Source organism: Danio rerio, chromosome 17 (assembly GCF_049306965.1).
Source record: "Danio rerio strain Tuebingen ecotype United States chromosome 17, GRCz12tu, whole genome shotgun sequence".
Lineage (NCBI taxonomy): Eukaryota > Metazoa > Chordata > Actinopteri > Cypriniformes > Danionidae > Danio > Danio rerio.
This window is the reverse complement of record NC_133192.1, coordinates 25,555,340-25,576,555: the sequence shown is the minus strand read 5'-3', so window position 1 is coordinate 25,576,555 and position 21,216 is coordinate 25,555,340. Positions and strand designations below refer to the sequence as shown.

General features: G+C 36.3%; 1 protein-coding gene across 13 annotated transcripts in view; it reads right to left on the bottom strand.

Moving 5' to 3' along the window:
- Positions 1–21,216, bottom strand: part of ehbp1 (EH domain binding protein 1) — a 196,208-nt gene that overhangs the window by 78,890 nt on the left and 96,102 nt on the right. For 12 of the 13 annotated variants that reach the window (XM_005158531.6, XM_001919697.9, XM_005158533.6 and 9 more), the window contains 4 exons: positions 19,288–19,336; positions 11,374–12,201; positions 8,548–8,589; positions 8,324–8,464 (listed from right to left, as the gene is read on the bottom strand). In XM_005158531.6, coding sequence (XP_005158588.2) covers positions 8,324–8,464; positions 8,548–8,589; positions 11,374–12,201; positions 19,288–19,336 — 1,060 coding nt within the window. Of the gene's footprint in view, positions 1–5,867; positions 6,226–8,323; positions 8,465–8,547; positions 8,590–11,032; positions 12,202–19,287; positions 19,337–21,216 lie in introns of those variants that run through there. The other variant, XR_012393389.1, reaches the window with a different exon arrangement.

The window sequence follows — 21,216 nt, the reverse complement described above, 5'->3', positions numbered from 1 at the left end:
TGTTTTAAACAGGAAATCAAACACTTACCCATAAAATATCTACTTATAAAACAGTAAATAAGTTCTATTTTTTACATTTCGTGTTTTATCTCTTTTGGTCTTAAGCAAGACTTGGAGCATGACCATTTAAAATGCATTAATGCCACAGAAAATCAACAAGTTAATGGAAAATATTACACTAATGCTTGTACTTACTTTCTTTAATTAAAGTGCTCACACAGACACTCCCTCTCTCTCTCTCTCTCACACACACACACACACACACACACACACAAACACACACACACACACACACACACACACACACACACACACACACACACACACACACACACACACACACACACACACACACACACACACACACACACACACACACACACACAGAGAGAAAACAAATACTTTTTCAGCAAGACTGAAATAACTGGATTAAACAATTGCAATTTCATATCAAAATGAACTTAAAACTTTACGCTTTTATCCTTCATATTTTATTCATAAGCAAGAGACGTAGGAATGAGGTTAAAAAAACTGAAGGGCGGTAGGAAAGAGAGAAAGGAAGAGAAGAAAGCAGAGGTTGTTGTGGAAAGAGAGAGGGAAAAGAGGGAGACAAGGGGGAAAAAAAGAGGAGACAGACCCACTGAGAAATGACTGTGTGTGCGTAACACTGGAGAGAGCAGGAGCTTGATCACAACTCATCAAGAGACTGGAGGGGCGTCTCTCTCTCTCTCTCTCTCTCTCTCTTTCTCTCTGTGTTCCAACCAACCGCTTTGATCTCCACACACACAGCCCTTCAACTACCTTCTATCCATTCTGTTTCATTAGATGAGAATCCACCGGAAAAAGAAAGGTTTCCAACTTAAAAGACAATGGGAATGTGTAGTCACTCCCGTCAGCATGTTAAAATGCATATGGAGGACGCAGTCACGGTTCCTTTGAAAGTCTGAGGGGAATCGTTTGAGGGCGTCAGACCCAAAGAACAGGGAACAGGAGGACGACTGTGGCCTAATTGGCCCAATTAACTCCGAGTCTCTAGTGCTTGCTGGGACAATTGGTCTTCCCCGGGCCTTCCCACTGACTCTCACGCATCAGAGGTGGGCCGATGCTAACAACTGTGGACTACAGAGAGAGCCCGCCACACAGAAAACAGATCTGCGCAGAAGAAAAGCTACATATTTGATTACGTGTTGATTTGATGTGTGACGCTGCAGTGAAACGAGGCTGAAAAGCGAACATGATAGAGGCGGCCTGAAAACACACACACACAGGCGCGCAGGGAGGCCTCCGCCAGTTCAAAGGTTTGCCCCGTCTCTCTCTCTGAAAAGGAGGCTTGCGGGCGGCTCGGAAAAGTCACCGCACTGTCACACAGAGTCAGGAGGGTGAAGCAGGGCCTCGTCGGTAAAAATCAAACACAGTCCAATTAAACTAATCATAACGAGCCAGTGAACACGAGGAAGCTCACCTGGAATCTTTTTTGCTCCCCCTCTCCGACTCTCTCTCTCTCCATACTCTCCATAATTACCCTGGCCAAAGCGCTGTGAAATTACTGCACTGATCAACTAATGCTTGAGGAAATCTGAAGAAATGCACTGTCCCCTTTTTCTGACTCCCTCCCACCCATTTTATGATTTAAAGGACTACATAAATAAAAAATTATATCACTCGCTCTCCTCGGCTTTCTGTTCATTGAGGGCTGAAAATGAGGAAGAGACAACAGAGGGAAGATTCCTGACCATTTTTGAGAGTTCGAGGAATGTTCTTAGAAATTTAAGATCAAACAAAAGGCAATCGATGCAACAAAAATAATTTAAAATATTATAAAAATGAAAATGCTGAGAGATTAATAAAATAAATATAAACACTACACTGTAAAACCCAACGGTCAACTTTATCAAATGTTAAAGTTAATTCTACTTATTTGAAAAGAGTTTTGAACTCAGTGTTTAAGGTAATGAGTTAATTAAATACTTCAACTTAAATGGAGTTAGGTTCACAGTACTCCTACAGGTTAGTTTTTTTAAAACTTAATTGGTTTGTAGCAATCAGTTTCCTAAACCCGTTTGAGTTACTATAACTTTTTGGGTTTACATTGTAATACAAATATTTGATTAGGAAAACTTAAGACTGAAATGCTTAAACTGGTAGAAATGCTTAAAGCTAAAGTAAAATAAAATAATATATATATAGTAAATGCATAACAATATATCACACAATAAAACTACTGTATGAACAAAATGACAAAAAAAATTAAAGCTAATTTAAAATATGTATAAATGCTAAAACAATACACAAATAATACTTGCAAACTTTACAATGAATAGTAAGTTTATTCACCAAAATGTCTAAATTAATTTATTAATTCCCAATAATACTTAATGTTTATTAATATGAATTTAAAATATAAAAAAAGTAATTATTCAAAAGCTTTTATAAAAAAAAACAGTAATATGCTTCACACTGCATAATTTTAAATGTGTTCCAACCTCAATATTTGCTTTTGCTTAAAAAAAATAATAATAAAATAATGAAACAAAACAGTTTATCAACACTATGCCACAAATGCGTTTAACCTAAACATTCCTTTAAGAGTGTATGTGTGTGTACTGACATGAGGGGGGCGACGTGTGCTGTGCTTTTTCTAATTGTCGATTAATTAGCGATTTGCTCTCAGCAGGCGGTGAAGAACATGAGAGCGACTCAGAGGCTCGGCCCTAATGGATTGTGAAGGCCACCTACCCATAGTACAATGACCACTACTAAACAATTCATACTGTTATCCAGCTATCAAAGGCCTAAACACACACATATACACAGAGTTGGCAAGGAACAGGGAGACAGAGAGTGAAAAAAAGTGAGAGAGAGACAGAGAGCAGTGGCAAAGATCAAAGCAAGAGAGCCAGCACTGCACAATGAAGCATAATTAACATGGCATGTAAAAGAACAAGAGAAACACACACACACAGAGCAGTTCTGATGAGAGGGGTGGACACTCTGACGGGCCCACTGAAACACACCACTGACTTAGGACAATGACCAGCCTGCTGGCCATCCTCGCACACAATCAGCTCTGCATGCTAACTGCTAACAATATTGTAAATGGGGAGAAGCTGTGCTTTATTCAAAAGAGCTCTTGAAGTGGGATGACAAACATTGCTTTTCTCCTCTAAATCATGGTGAAATGGAAATCTGGGAATAAGTATTTATATATACACAGCTAAAGTGAGAATTATTAGCCCCACTTTGATTTTTGTTTTTCTTTTCTTTTTTATATATTTCCCAAATGATGTGTAACAGAGCAAGGAAATTTTCACAGTATGTCTAAGTCTTGTTTTATTTTGGCTGGAATAAAAACAGTTTTTAATTTTTTAAATGCATAAGGTCAATATTAGGTCAATATCTATTATCTATCTATTATCAATATTGTCTTGAAAAATGGCAAAGATAAAAATAAATCCATGATTAGAAATTAGAAATATATTTAAAATATTTTTTTAAATCTCCTCGTTAAACAAAAATTGGGGGAAAAAATAAACAAGGAGGCTAATAATTCTGACTTCAACTATATGTATATACATTTTTTACATTACAGATTATAACAGCAATACACCCCCCCCCCCCCAAATTATTTAATTAATTGTAAAAGATCAAGGCATATTTTTGTGTATTTTACAATGTTTTCAATATTTTTTCTATATGAATTATTACATTAAACTACTTAAATATACGTTTTCTCTATTTTATTATAAAATAACTTATTTATGAAAAGCAGATCTTTTTAGAAATCCATTACATATTTTGTTACAATAGTAAATATTTAAAACGCTGTGCTGCTTAAAAAAAATCTTAACATAACTGCAAGGGTTATTTCATAAATACAAAGTTCAAAACGCAACCGAATGCTTCTGTAGTATAAACGGCTCTACTGTTATCAGCATTCAAGATAAAAGAAACAAAAACTTAAAAATAAAACACTAAATGACGCTAAATGATCAAGTATGAAGGTTAGGGAAGGAAATTTATGTAATTACAGTATGTACAAACAGATTATAGTAGCACAGCCAAAGAAATAGCGACAATCAATGGTTTTCCACAATACATTTTACCCTCAAACAGAAGCAGCTTGTATTCATAATATATTAATTATTTATAAAGTTATTATCATTCAGGGTTTCTGCAGGTCTCACCAAGTCAAATTTAAGACTTTTTAAGACCATGTAGAATGAAAATTCAGACTTATAAAGGGCTAAACACTAAGGATTTTTTAAAGGCCCAAAGCCCAGGAAGAAAAATTACTTGCTCCATCAAAAAACTTTTCTAATTCCACAAATTTTAATAATGTTTAAAAACAAGCAGACCCTAGTTGTACACACATTTTTTTCAACACAACTTAAAATAAAACTTAAATGTATGCACAACAGTGTGTTAAAATATTAGCTATGAATAAAGTTTTGCTAAAGGTTTTATTAGAGTAGGATGTATAGTTGTTGATTGGACCGATTGGGTAGCTTTAGATAAACAAAGGAAAATTAAGACCTGTTTAAAATAATTTAAGAGCTACATGACATTATTTCACAATATTTAAAAACTTTTTAAGGCCTAAAATGTTGTTTTTGAAAGGATACCCTGTCATTAGTGTTGTTGGGAACTAGATTATATATATGGCAAAAATTTAGCATTACATTTTTCCAGAGTCACTGTAAACATTTTCCCCAACTTTTACTGATATATTAGCATACACACTGCCTCAAATCTAGCAGACATGCATTAAAAGTCACAACACAGCAAATTTAATTCAAAAGTTTTAACCTGAACTTTAACTCTAAAAATCAAATCAACCCTGTATTCTTATCTTTCATCTGAATGTCAGGACCAATTAGCAGTAAAGGGAAGCACATACAGTAATTCAGCCCATGCTAAAGTGCATAACTAAAAAGCTCTCTGCACCCCAATGACTTCATACCCACCCTCTCTCATTTTCTCATCCATCCTCACTTTCACCCCTCCATCTCTATCTCAGCTTTGAAAGAATGGAGCAAGTCTTAATTTAATTAAAATATTCCCTCTGCATGCTAAAGCGTAAAGTCTCTTCTTAGCGAAGGAGCTTCATGCAGAGGCCAGTGATAAGATAACAGGGCCTACTAATCAAAACAAGACATCAACTAATCTAATCTAAATCACTAACAATTACCAGCGTGCCAAGCCACGCTCCCGTTTGATCAATGTTTTCTATTAAAAAGTGAAACAATTCAATATTCCGGCACGCTAATGCACTGAAGCCTCATTAGCACATCGTCCTTGGGATGGAGGCGCTGCGAACGCACACACAGACGCTAATTTGTGGTTAATTTACGGGAAGAGCACCATCTCCCCTTCATCAAGAGCATAGAGGACTTTTGCTGGAGAGAAACAAGCTGACAGCCGGTGATCTACATTTAAAATGTTCAAAAGAAAACAAATACAAACAAAATATGTGCAAATGTTTAAATGAATGCACTACATTATAATTTTTAGAGTCAGCACTAGTTTTTTTTACATTTCTGAAAGGTTTTTTTATATTAAAAAACAGTAAAATAATGTAAAATATTTCAAACTTTGTCACATTGAAAAAATTACGTTTAATTTTATATTTTTGTGTGACATTTAATAGTTTTGTATGGAATTTTGTAGTGAACGTATGGAATTTTCAGCATGCATGTTAAAAACATGTTTCCTGATGCTTTTTCAAAAACCAGACAACATTTCAAGGATTCATTGACAAATACAAAGTTTTATTTCATATATGATAATTATTTTTTTCTCTTTCTTTCTTTCTTTCTTTCTTTCTTTCTTTCTTTCTTTCTTTCTTTCTTTCTTTCTTTTTTCTCTTTCATAATTCTATAAATAGCTTTCCAGTCAAAAATCTGCAAAGTTAAGTTGGACCATCTTCTGTTCAGTAGAGCACAGAGGACTTTTGCCAAAGAGAAGCAATCAGCTTACAGCCAGTGATCTACATCAGTTTGTTTTGTCTATGGTTTTTCAGAAACCAAAATACATTTAGAAGGATCCTTTGATAAATACAAAATGTTATAGCTTATTTGATATACAGTGGACATCAACATTTTTTGTCTTGCTGTAAAATTTGCATTCTTTTCCAAATATGAAGTGAGGAAAATTTCACAGTATTGTATGTTTAGCTCCGGTTTCCCCCACAGTCCAAAGACATGTGATGCAGGTGAATTGGCTAAGCTAAATTGTCCGTAGTGTATGAGTGTAAGTGTGTATGGATGTTTCCCAGAGATGTTTTGCGGCTGGAAGTTTTTTTTACTGCGTAAAAACATGTGCTGGATAAGTTGGCGGGTCATTCCACTTTGGCGACCCCTGATTAAAAAATAGACTAAGCCGAAAAGAAAATAAATGAATAAATGAATTGTATGTTTTTTTCTTCTGAGGAAAGTATTTTTATTATTATTTGGCTCTATTAAAAGCAGCTTTTAATAAAAAAAAATCATTACAGTATATCAAAATATCATCATTAGCCCCTTAAGAATGTTTTATTATTTAATTGTTTACAGAACAAACCACTGTTATCCATTAAATTGCCTAAATTATCCTAATTTGCTAGTCAACATGTCTAAGTCTTTAAATTGTATTTCAAGAATAGAAGTATCTTGCAAAATACCTAAAAAAATATTATACAGTCACCATGGCAAAGACTAAATAAATAATAAGAAAATTATTAGAAACTAATTAAATAATAGAAATTAATTATATTACTAATATTTTAAAATTAACTAAAATATTAGTAATAGAATTCAAAGTTCACAGGAGAGCTAATAATTTTGACTTCAGCTGTTGACATTTTTTCTTTCTTTTTTTATAATATTATAAATAGTTTACCTGTCACACATAGATGCTAATTTGGACCATCTTCCTTTTACCAGAGCACAAAGGACTTTTGACGAAGAGAGAAAAATGAAAATACTGCTCTTTTTGGAATGCGGAAAAAAAAGAGAGTAAAAGTTAATTTATGGCAGCATCACACTGACGTGCCATACTGTTCCTGTTCTTGGCTTTCTTTTGCATTTCATTCAAGGGCATCTCATTTTTCCATATTAAAATTCATACAGCAAAACGTCTGAATAAATCTGCTACATGCCAGATATTTCATCATGTCCTGAAAACCCCTTCTCTGCGCTTCTGAATCTTTATGCCGCTACGTTTCACACTGTTCTTCTTCTAAAACAGGATGTCAGGAGAACTAAAATGTTATTCGGATGTGGCCTGAGCTTTTTGACGTAAAGTGTCAGCCGTCCTGTAGCACACCAGAGCTCAGCAGAGCATGTTTATTTAGCGTTTGATGTTCTCTGACTGGTCACTACCTAAAGCCCTTGAGTAACCCTTAAAGACCTGTCCTGTGTGAAATGAAAGACTTTGGCATGCAGACTCTTAGTAACTGAACATTATTACTTTTTATTACTTACTTTATGTCTGACAGGTCCTGAGAGGAGCCAGAAACAGTGGTAAGGACCTACTATGTATATGTAAAATACTTTATGTAATAGTATACCAACAAATGTGTTTAATATGAAAAAAATCCTCTTTGGGAGTTTTTGGGAATCGCCACAAAGATTTGCAATGTTAAGCTTGAATTAGTTGACCAGAAACTACAGAATTGTATTTATTTAATATATTTATTCAGAATTTATACAATTTCTGCAACAAAAAGCTGCATAAATTGTATAAATTCTGAATAAATGCATCAATTAAACACAATTCTGTAGTTTTTAGGCAACTATAATTTCGACTCTTTTCCTTTAAAAATATTATTGAGAACATTACATATTCTATTCTATAACATTAAATCACTTACAAAAGCTAACACGTATTCTAATATCATATACCTATATAAATAAATAAATAATAAATACTTTAAAAGCAAATTACACCTAAGAGTGATGACTTTAATGCTTTTAATCATTCCAAGTTTAAATGTTAGAATGATCTAAATGAATCGGGCATAGGGGGGATAACTGGAAACAGAACACAGCCAGGAACTATGTTTCGAACTACAGTGCTACAGGCGTAGTTGCAAGCGTACAAGTTTATGACGCATTTTGCGAATGTTCGTTGGAACGATGGATTTGGGAAACGCCAAATCAACAAACTATGTTTGTAACAACGGAACTTGCAGCCTTAGTTAGCTAATAATGTTTTTTGGAAACGTACCCCAGGCTAAGAGCTAAAAGTATGGCAGTTTCCCCAAAAAAAAACCTTCAAATGACTATTTAATTATCCAAAATTAAATATGAAAATATAAAAACGCAGCAAGTTTTGTGTGACTCACATCAATAATCTGTGGAGTGTTTGTGGGCGACTGTGCATTGTTGGTGCTTTTGTTCCCAGCCTTCATTGCGGCATCTCTGCGGGCCTGTTCCAGAAGCAACCTGGCCCTCTCTTTCAGCTCCTCCTGACGGGACAATACCTTCTGCAATCAGAGGCAGAGCTTTCGTTGAGTTTTACTTTCAACAAGATGTTACTATGCATAACCACTCATAGAAACAGTTTCACCTTCTCCTCACTGGTGTTAGACACTGGGGCAGATGCAACTTCCTGAAAAAACAAAAACACAACATCAGATTGGAGGTCATTTCATCTACACGATATGTAGCGAGAGACAGATTAGCATCTTGTCCAAACGCTATCAGCTTTACTCTGTCATTACAGGCTCCAGCAGTCAGCTGATTGGTTTGGCTGTGATTTTGGCAGCTAAGTGATGATAAAGTGATGACTGTTAACATTGCATCTACACTGTGGAACACATTCAATAAAACAACCGAACATAACAGCGATGAATTTAAGGTGGTGCCAAATCACTGTCACCATGGTAACACACAGCTGAGGCCTTGATGACATGTCAAAACAGAATCAGGACAAATCTAAGCTGGAAAGTTATTCAGTAGAAGAAATGACAGTGATACATGGAGAGTGTGCGATAAAAGTTGGCTGTGCTGGAATACCTGCAAGTGTGTATGTGTGTGTGTGTGTGTGTGTGTGTGAACGCTATATAGATGAGGAGAGGCTCTCATGCGGAACACGCTATAACCCGTGTCAGTATTAGAGCTGCAGGCGGGACGGCCCGTACATAATGACATGCCACTCCGAGTGACACGCGGCTGCTGTCTGTGCCGATCAGGCGCCTCACAAAATGGCAAAAATATCAAACATGTTAAAAGCTTCAAACAGTTTTATGTGCTTTGATTTTATATGGCAGCTTTCCCATTTCAGCTGGAACTGCTTTTCTGCTGGGAGTGTTTAGGCATTATTCATGGAACAAACGTGTGTTTGTTACCTGAGTGCACGAGTATAGTTTGTGTGTTTTTATTTAATGCTTTGACTTGCTTGTGTTTGACTTTAGTCATGTGCGGTTTGATAATTTTGAATGCTCAACATGGTTCCAACAACTTGGCTCTAATGAATTTACATAATATTTCCATGACTTTTACAGTCGTTTGTGATGACTGAATAAGGAATTTTAAAAAGCATTTTACATCACACTCAAATTGCAGGATCATAAAATGAAAGATAGAGACAAAACATACATAGACCTTGGGGAAAGAGAACAATAAATAGAAAAAACAGATATATTTGACTGAGGGAAAATATTTAGGCCCAATTATAACCGGTTTTATTTATTTTTCATTATTTTATAATATCTTTTTGAAATTATTTTTATGGAAAAATTACAGTGGCCAAGAAAGTTTAATGTGCTGCAATTTAAAAAAACACAAGCAATTACAAAAATGGCAGCAAATTAGGTACGGTTTTTCGCAACATATTGTTTTCCATCCTATTTGCACGCATTATGGGAAAATGCAGGCATTTTGATAATTTGTATGCTTTGAAGTACATTGTTATTTGTTTGCATTGAGAGAAAACGTCGTAAGGATTTGCAACTCGTAAGCTGTCAAATCAATTAGGATTTTTTCTAATAATGCTGCCATTTTTTGTAATTGCACTTTTTCTTAAATTGCAGCATGTTAAGCTCTCTCAGTCACCGTAAAAAAATATTTTAGTTAGATTTTTTCCCTGGAATTGCGTTGTTAACAATTTTAGCTATTCTGACCTTTTTACATTGCTTGAATAAAATTACATGAGCTTGTTCAATTAAAACCATGAAACAATTTAACATTTTTTTAGTTCGTTCATTCAGTTTATTTTAGCAAACTCTGTTACCATTATAGCATATATAAAAAAATGTATATATATATATATATGTCATGAAGACGCTACAAAAAATTCTGTATGCACATGATTTGTAGGAGACCATATCAAATAAAATGTTAGGGCGTACTCACTGCACAGCAGAGATTGCTTTAGTTATATCGTTTTGTATTATTTTTAGTCGTTTGGGATGCAGTGACATGTCGTCAAATATTTCGTCAAATAGATCCACAACTTTTGACACTCATAAATTATTATAAAAGTCATTGTGCTGCATGTATTAGGAGGTTTGGTGAAGGTGCAGCAAGTGGTTTGCATCTTTAATAAACTACAACAGTTAGTGTTCATTGAAAAGTAAGAATGATTAATGAACCCATATGAAACAGTTCCATAATAGTAACATCAAGTCTTCAGTTTTAGGCTCGGGTGCACTTTGCACTCACACTACAAGTATACCATGCCAAAGCCCAATCAAACCACGCTCTGAAATACCTCTGCAGAACAGGCCACGGCTGGCACTAACACATGTCAAACAAACCAGGAAAGGCGACTGGGCACGGTTCGGATAGTATAGTGTGAGCGCAACCTTAAATGGTTGCGTATTTACAGACACTGGTCACTATCCTGAGTCCAACACCATAAAGCTACTTTAATTCATTTATTCATTTTATTTTCGGCTTAGTCCCTTTATTGATCTAGGGTCGCCACAGCGGAATGAACTGCCAACTTATCCAGCATATGTTTTACGCAGAGCCTTCCAGCTGCAACCCATCTCTGGGAAACATCCATACACACTTATTCACACACATACACTATGGACAATTTAGCTTACCCAATTCACCTGTACCGCATGTCTTTGGTCTTTGGGGGAAACCATAGCACCCAGAGAAAACCAATGCAAATGCGGGGAAGAACATGCAAACTCCACAGAAATGCCAACTGACTTAGCCGAGGCTTGAACCAGCAACTTTCTTGCTGTGAGGCAACACCACTACCTACTGCGCCACCGAGTTGCCCACTTTAATTTATTTATTTATAATTTGCAAAATTCTGTGAAAATTCATTTAAATCTATTTAAAATCTGCCATTTCCATCCACGTTCACCACATAGGCATATGAAGTTTACTGCATCACAGGGCATAAATGTGCAAGTGTGTGTGCGTTGACCTTTACCTGTGTGCGTTTAGCTGGTATGTGTGTGTGGTTGGTCTGAGAGCTGCTGTCTGAGGTGCTGTCGGATTCAGAGTGGCGCAAACTGGCTCTCTTCTTCTTGATCAGATCAGATTCTCTGTTATACGTGAAGCCCAGTTTGTGTGTGTTAGTTAGTGAAGACCCAGTTTGCCACATGGGCGACCTATCAGCAGGCCGCGGGGTCTCGTGTTGCTCCGGGGAGTCATTGACCTCAAATTTCTCCTTTTCTCTCTCTAGCCTATGAGGCAGGTCACCCATGTCAAGTGTATCAGCCTTGAGGAGCTTCTTCTGTTCTACAGTAGGAGGTCGGCTGCTCTCCAGGCTGGTTCTTGTGGTCTGGGTGGGTCGCAGGTGAAGCTCTGTGACAGATGGAGCTGCTGGCGAGTCTGCCTTGGATGACCGTAAAGATGGAGCTACTTCTTTTAAAAGTTCCCCTGGGGAGGCGGATAGAGAACCAGATCCTCCAGCTGTCGCGACTGACTTGACTTCCTGTTTTTCATTTCCATCAGAGCCACCGTTGGTTGCGGCAGCATCTTGATTGGTGGGCTCGCGGTGGATATCATTGAGTTCGGCATAGAACTTGTCTTGGTCGATGGAACTGTTTGTGTCCGTTTCAAAGTCTCCAACTTTATATGTGCTGCGACTGCTGTTAGCCTCGATCTGCACCACGTTGAGCTCCTCGCCACTGAAATGAGCCCTGATCTGATACAGGTAAGTCATCACTGTCAGCTTATCCGGGATCGCCAGTAGAACCATGTCTGAAGGCTCGAGAAGCCGAGAGATGCCCAGGTTGGCAAAACCATCATAGGCCTGTAGACAGAAGAATATAATGAAGACGTTTAAAACAATTTAAACACAGAAAAATTATGGTACTGATGGACCAAAAACATAAAAAAAAGGTAATAATTTAGATCAGTAAGACACCAGAAGACAATGTGGTATGGTAAACTGCTGGATGTAGGGTCCAAAATTCACTGTGTGTTGCTAGTGGGTGAAAAATAAAATATATTAAATTAAAGCAAAATAAAATAAAACAAACAAACTTTAAAAAAAACAGCAATAATTAAATAAATACGTTCACTCACCGGCCACTTTATTAGGTACACCTGTCCAACTGCTTGTTAACGAAAATTTCTAATCAGCCAATCACATGGCAGCAACTCAATGCATTTTGGCATGTAGACATGGTCAAGACAATCTGCTGCAGTTCAAACTGAGCATCAAAATGGAAAGGAAAGCTGATTTAATTGACTGGGCATGGTTGTTGGTGCCAGACGGGCTGGTTTGAGTATTTCAGAAATTGCTGATCTACTGGGATTTTCAAGCACAACCATCTCTACGGTTTACAGAGAATGGTCTGAAAAAGAGAGAATATCCAGTGAGCGGCAGTTCTGTGGGTGCAAATGGCTTGTTGAAGACAGAGGTCAGAGGAGAATGGCCAGACTGGTTCTAGCTGATAGAAAGACAACAGTAACTCAATAACCACTTGTTACAACCGAGGTATGCAGTAGAGCATCTCTGAACGCACAACATGTCCAACCTTGAGGCGAATGGGCTACAGCAACAGAAGACTGTGCCTACTGTGCCTACACTTCGCACAGGCTCACCAAAATTGGACAATAGAAGATTGTAAAAATGTTGCCTGGTCTGATGAGTCTCGATTTCTGCAGCAACATGATTGTAGAATGGTAGGGTCAGAATTTGGCATCAACAACATAAAAACATGGATCCATCCTGTCTTGTATCAACAGTTCAGGTTAGTGGTGGTGGTAGTTTAATGGTGTGGGGGATATTTTCTTGGCACACTTTGGGCCCATTTATACAAATTGAGCATCTTCTCATCGTTACAGCCTACCTGAGTATTGTTGCTGACCATGTCCATGCCTTTATTACCACAGTATACCCATCTTTTAATGGTTATTTACAGCAGGATAACGCGACATCACCATAAAGCATCGTCATCGTCATAAAGCACAAATCATCTCAGATTGTTTTCACTGAACTAAATTGGCCTCCACAGTCATCAGAGCTCAATCCAATAGAGCACCTTTGGGTTGTAGTGCAATGAGAGATTAGCATAATGGATGTGCAGCCGAAAAATCTGCAGCAACTACATGATACTCTCATATTAGTATGGACCAAAATCTCTGAGGAATATTTCCAGTTCCTCGTTGTATCTATGCCACGAAGGATTAAGGCAAAAGAGGATCCAACCTGGTACAAGTAAGTTGTACCTAATAAAGTGGCCATTGAATTTATATACTACATTTCAAAATAATAATAAAATAATAATAAAAATTATAAAATAATAAAATAAAATAATAAAAATACACATACTTACAAACATACAGTTGAAAGCAAAAATTTATTTGTTTATATTTTTCAAGTGCTATTTAACAAAGATTTATTTTAAAACAAAACAATAAACAATAGTTTTAATAATGAATTTCTAATAATCTTAACATTAAAAAGATGTTTACATATGTTTTTACTGGTTATTTTGCAAGATGTTACTATTCACCCTAAAGTGCAAATTAAAGGCTTGATAAGGTCAGTAAGGTAAACTAGGCAGGGTAGGTTAATCAGCCAAGTCATTGGATAACAGGTTTGTTCTGTAGCCAACCTTAAGGGCCTAATAATACAAAAAAAAGTTAAAAATGCTATTATTTTAGCTAAAGAAATAAGAGTTTCTTAAGAATAAAAAAAATATAACAGAAAATTATGTGAAAATGTCCTTGCTCAATTGAACAGCAATGTTTGACACAGCACAACAAAATAATTACTATCTCATATAATTATTTTGCCTTCAACTCCATGTTAACTTTACTTGGCGCATGTTGAAACTTAACTACTACACTAAAGAAAATTGGACAAAAAAAGCAAAGAGGGTGGAGGGAGATAATGAATGGTAGGGTGAAGGAGAACCGAGGTTACCTACAGGGTTACCTACAACAGGACACAAAGCAGGACTGAAGAACAAGAAGAAAAAGGTAAAGATGGGGTATAGGGTGAAAGGGAAGTAGCGGGTTTGCTGGGTAATGGGAAGAAGAAGCAGTTAGGGTGTAGGGTGCATGCCGGAATTAGATTTGGGATAAGACAAGCTGGGATCAGTAGGATGCGGCAGGCGGTGACAGCTAATGTCAAGGATGGTTCTCCATGATAAGAGAGCACGATACCAAGAAACACTAAACTAATCCTGCCTCAGTCTTATCGCATACATCTCCCTCTCGCCCTCCTTCCATCTCTCTCTCTCTCTCTCTCTCTCTCTCTCTCTCTCTCTCTCTGCAGTGAGTATAATTGCACTGATTTGTCCGGTTGAGGAGAACAGGCAGATAATCAAACAGCCAAACTCAATCCCTGATCGAAAGATAGAGTGAGAGAGAGAGAGAAAAACGGAAGGAAGAAGCGAAAGTAAACTGACTGACATTATCGTGATAATCCACCGAACGAATGAAAGAAAAGTTGCTTTCTCTTTCTCTGGAGAATTTGAGAACACAACAGTAGAAAGAAAAGCCTACAAATTAGCCTTGTGTCTCGCCCTCCCCTGATTCACTTTATCAGAGCTGCTATCAGAGCCCAGCTGATGGCCGACAGAATTTCAGCCTGTTGACTATTGTCTCAAGCTCAGCCGCTTACCATCTAGCGACTTTATCAGGTTTGTCCCCTTTATTGGCCTGAGTGAGAAAGAGAGAAGGCAAGAGAAAGGGAGGGGAGGTATAATCAAAGGTAAGCCGATTCTCAATTTACAATTAATCACATCTTTCTTTCTTTCTTTCTCTCGTGCCTTCTCTTTTTCCTGTTTGCTAGAGGCTAACAATAGTGATGGAGACGCAGAGCTTTGCAGAGCGGGCAAAATGTAAGGTACAGACAGGTGAATAAGAAAAAACGGAGAATGAAGAAGGGTGGGAAAACAAAATGAGTCTGAAGGTATGTGTTGTTTGGGTTTCAACTATAAAGAATGAGTGAATAATTGGTGGAACGAATGAAACTGAACTGCCTGACTGGGACTTTTAAACTTAAGCTATATTCACACTTGAGCAGAATAGGACCCAAAGCTCATTTAGTCCTTCACATGTGTGAGAGAGTATTTTTTATCTGGACAGTACAATGCACCTTTGGTGTCTAAGATTTAATTTTTTTGCGTTTCGGAAAGAAATCTCTTATGCAAACAAAGGCAGCATTTCTTTGTATTACATAATATTAATTTCAAATGTTCTGTATGTAAACGCATTTAAAAACAAATAATACTCCAATGTCACTGGATCCTTCAGAACATATTCAAATATGGGTGCTCCAGACAGCAAATAAATGGTTGCAATTTGCAACCGGTTTCCAGTCAGTGCCACTGGTTTTTATTAGAGGTTGCACTGACAACTCTTCCAATTTGCCTGATCAGAGTATACTGTATACTACAGGAATCAGAGAGTGAATTTCAAAACCTTTTAAGACCTTTTTTAAGACTCTTTCCATACATTTTAAGACCTTAAAACCCCCTTAGGTTTCAACCGAAAACATTGGCGAGATTTTAACTCACAGTATATTTACTAAATATTAATGTAAGAAAATAACTTTTAACTAAAACATCATTCATACTGTATATGATATAGAAATCTATTAAATCTAGCTAATTCAGCAGGTTGGCGCCTATAGAACTGTAGAAATAAAGGTGTTGCCTTTGTTGCGGCAGTAAACAAAGCAGCTTGATATCTAATAGCCTTTCATTGATTACATAAACTACACAGCACCCTGATATTCGCAGATTTAATTCAGGCAAACTTTAGCATACAAGCATACATTGCATAATCAAAAATTACATAAAATTGAATACCTATATATATATATATATATATATATATATATATATATATATATGTAAATTATAATTTATGCATGAATATAAATGTAATCTCAGTCAACATGGCCAAAATCTATGGCAGACCAGGCATTCTCTTCATTGGAACTCTTTATCCTCTGATATTTGCAATGCAAAATCCCTGAGTATTTTTAAATCATCTCCTAAAACAGTTGATTTTTAGATCTATTACTATTATTGTTATTTTTTTTAATTAAAACTTCTTTTGTATTCATCTTTGTATTTATCTTTTACTGCTGTACAATTTATGTCTGTAAATTGCCTTGAGATGCTAGTTTTAAGCCGCTATAAAACTAAAGTTTAAATTATTATCAAAGTTTAAAATTAAATTAAATTAAGTTTAAATTAAATTATAAAATATTTTATATTAATATATAATACTAATACTTCTTTCTTTTTATTGAACATTTTATATATGAACATTTTAGATTTGAACTTTAAAACAAAGAGATCCACCCAACAGAAAAGTAAATATTAATACTTTTCATAATGACTAAATTAAATAGATTATAACAGATTTTGTATTTGCAAAACTGTCTGTTTACAGGGACGATTCGAGCACCCAAGAAAAGGCAGAACAAAAAGGTGTCTCTCAGTCTCAAAACAACAAATCCAGCTTGATTAAAATAAACAAAGCCTGTAAACAGCAGTTTGAGTTTGTGTGAGCAAGCACATCCGGATCATTTAATCCCAAAAATCATGCTTCTAATGTACTACCAAACCCACAGAAACAAGCTGTTTGCTCTCGATCTGTGTATAAATAAGACTGCAGCACTAATAACCCTTGTGAACTGTGTGATTATTGTGTGTTTAAGACTTTCTCTTCCTGCTCCAATCATGCGCCCCTCCCCCACGCTAAACACACAATGAAAGCGTTTTGTTTTGTGAATGACATCGCTGAATGATTGACAGGTATCCATCGCTGTCAGTCACACACATATACACGCACACAGAGCCAGAGGGGCACATTTATCACGGCACACATGCACACGTGTGCGCGCAGATCAGATATCATGGGAAATTACTGCTCGTCTCTTTCTCTCCCAACGCACACACAGAAAAATAATTCTTTTCACTGCCTGTACGGGCAACCAGTCCTCTCCTCTCCCCTCTGCTATTGATTGCTCTTATCTGTCATATTTCAATGGAGATTATTGCAATCACGGTTGGGCCAGAGAGGGTCGTGCTGATTCTATCACATGGAAATGAATGCAGTATATATATATAAATGCGTGTGTTTGGGGTTTGTATAGAGTGCTCTTAACCTCCTCAGCTCGCAAGAGTCATTTATTGTTGAAAGAGAGCGAAAGCATGCACTTTTTGCTGTGTCGGAGAGAGAAAAACGGCGTATATGATAGTCCCAGAATGAGAGGGCAGGAAATGAACTCAGGAAGTGACTGCAGGTATTGAGTGCAGGGATAAAGTGATGACAGATGAAAGGAACAAAGGGAAAGGAGAGCACGTTAAATACACCTAATAAAGTCTAAATGGAGCTAATCTGAGGGCTGAAATAAGAGTTAATCTATGGTGCTCCAGAATACAGTGATCGTTCAGTGGAGCGGAGTTACAGAGGAATTACGTTTTATACATCCACAAATCCAAACAGATTCCAAACTAATCCAGGAAGCAACTCTTCGGTAAATGTACATTTGTTTGGTGTGGTGCGCTGCTGTGCATTGTGTGTGTGTTTTCAGAGAGAGAGAAAGAGAGAGATGCTTGGAGTAATCCTTGTTGGCACAGCCACCAGGCGGTTTATTTAAACAGACATTTGAGAGATGACAGTAATTTCCACACCTTCTTCGCTCTATCTCAAAGCACATCTCACTGGAAACAGCTGAATGGATGAAATAAGGTATAATGTGAAATAATGAGACTAAAAGTGAAGAAAAAAGAAGGTATGCGCAGCAGGTTCAGCAATTGCCCATTCAATTTTCAAAATATGCCCTCTGTATTCATTTCCAGGGACATTTTTAGATCTTCTTAAACAAAGTTTTCATATTTGGCTTATTAAATGTAAGTGTGTTTGTCTTATATTTGGGGCAGTTTGATGACAAGAACTTTAGCTCATTATTATTATTATAAGCAATAAATGAATAAATGGTTAGCTTCGGTCGAGTGGATAAGTCTCTTAAAGCAGCATGTGACATTATTAAAACAGTAATATTATGACAAATGTATTTTATCATTATTGTTTTCTGCTGCTTTTGATATTATCTTAAGTATTTCCTTGACTTTAGTCTTGTATTTTGCACTTTTATTGCATTTTTCTTAAATAAATTTTTCATTATAATTGTGTATGTATATATGTTTGTATATATATATATATATATATATATATATATATATATATATATATATATATATATATATATATATATATATATATATATATATATAAAATTTATTTTTGTCATATAATTTTTTCTTTTAATTTCTATTGTTAGAACTGTATATATCAAGCTAAATTTTAAAACACTTAATTTGTAAGTAAAATTATTTCCTAAATGTCTAAAAGAAACTAGAAGTTAATTTGAGAAATCTATAAAGGATTAGGTCAGGTGTACCAATTATCTTTCGCTTAATTTAACACGAGATACCGGGAGTTCTTCACAAGTATGTGTAGACATTTATACAGCAAGTGAGTTTGCCTTCTATTTAGACTCCTTTGTCTTGAAAGTTCGTCCAAGTGTGTGATTAACATCCCTTTATTTCTCTTCCCTCCCTCTCTTTTCTCCGCACTCCACGGAGAAGCCTGTAAAGTTTATTTATAGCATGTTTATGAATTATGATGCTATCTTACGACTCCTAGGTGACTTGCTCCATCCACACAAACAGGAGCAAATGCACACAAACACACACACGCTTTTTCCATCAGTGTCGGCAGGGGAGCCGCATTCTGAAAGTGGCAATTAGAGAACGCTGGGTGGGAGTGAATCAGAGTTATAACAAAATAAATCACCTATGAGGAGGATTACTGATGCACAAACAAACGGAAAGGGAGAAAGAGAGTGTGTAGCATTTACCTTTTTGTTGTTTTCTTTAATATCTTGAGGATTGAGAGCCTTGTAGTCACTAGGAGGGAGTAAAGAACAGTGAGAGAGAGAGAGAGAGAGAGAGAGAGAGTTAGCTTTAAATATGCATCTCATGTAATGGCTGTAGAACTGTAACATGCAATTTCACAGCTCTGCAATCAACACAACTATTAGCGTGTGTGAGTGCAAGCAAAATTAGACACACACACACACACACACACACACACACACACACACACACACACACACACACACACACACACACACACACACACACACACACACACACACACACACACACACACACACACACACACACACACACACACACACACACACACACACACTTTATTCAACATATTAAACATATTAATTCATCTGTGGTTCTCCATCAGCCGTGTCCTGAGGTGTTTTCTATTTAGCAAAGGAAACCGCAGAGAGCGACTCGAAAAACGAACTATATCTTTCATTAAATTGATGTTAATGAACCAGAATTCACTATGTGTTATTTAAACTTTGTTATGGGATGTGTATTGTCCTCTAGGGCATAATTTCTTTTAGAAAAAAAAAAAACCCAAACAACACTAATGAACACATTTAGAAAGTGTTACAAGCTATTCCATTTGAAACTGCATTCATCACTTGTAATACTACAGTATATATTTTATTAACTGAATGTTAAAGAATTATATATATTATAGATAAGTATTGGCGAAGCAGTGGTGCAGTAGGTAGTGCTGTCGCCTCACAGCAAGAAGGTCGCTGGGTCGAACCTCAACTCAGTTGGCGTTTCTGTGTGGAGTTTGCATGTTCTCCCTGCGTTCGCGTGGGTTTCCTCTGTTCCGGTTTCCCCCACAGTCCAAAGACATGCGGTACAGGTGAATTGGATAGGCTAAATTGTCCGTAGTTTGTGTGTGTGTGTGTGTGTGTATATATGTTTCCCAGAGATGGGTTGCGGCTGCAAGGGCATCCGCTGCATAAAAACGTGCTGGATAAGTTGGCGGTTTATTCCGCTGTGGCGACCCCAGATTAATAAAAGGACTAAGCCGACAAGAAAAACAATGAATGAATAGATAAGTATTAAACAAAATGCAACTAGGGCCTGATGTTTGTGATGGCCCAGATTGCAAAACAGAAGCATAGAGTTAAAAAAAATGTGAGGAAATAGATGCAGCAGACATACCTGTACAGAAACAAATGACATTGCTAAAATAATATATGAACGCATTGTAACAATGATACAACAATTGCCCTCTGCATTAATAAAAAAATAACAATAGTTTAGTGTTTTCTGCTAGTTAGCATCTAAACTGCTACATATCAAACTTGAAACTTCAATAAAAGCATATTAAATAACCACTAAAAATGCCAAAAAAAAAAAAAAATGAACATTTAAAAGAGATTACGAGGTATTGGTTACTTCCTGAAACCCCTACAATCCAAGAGTGGTTGGAAATTTTTATGTGACACTTATGTTATGGAAAAAAATTACATTTTCCCTTCGCCTCCTAATAAATGTATTCAGAAATATCTTTTCTTTTTTTCTTCTTTTTTTTTAAATGGACTGAATATGAAAGGTAGGCATGGGACAAAAACCGGTTTTGAAAAGTGAAGGTTTTAAGGCTGTTATATTTTCGTTTTGTACTTTTTTACGACTTTGTTTATGACTATTTAATTGATTTTTATTTTTTTTATGGTAACAGCATCTTCTGCAGAAAATGACCCTCCAAATCAAAAGCTATGATTTAGGAAACATCTGAAAAACAAATCATCTATTTACCAACATCCAGCATGAAGAACTGAAGAATGCAGTGACTTACTTTATATTCAAAGAAAATAAAGATATCCAAGATGCCTTTTTAAGTTGTAAAGAAATCAGTGTTTTTGAAACTAACGAAGACAACAGAAGTAAATGACTTA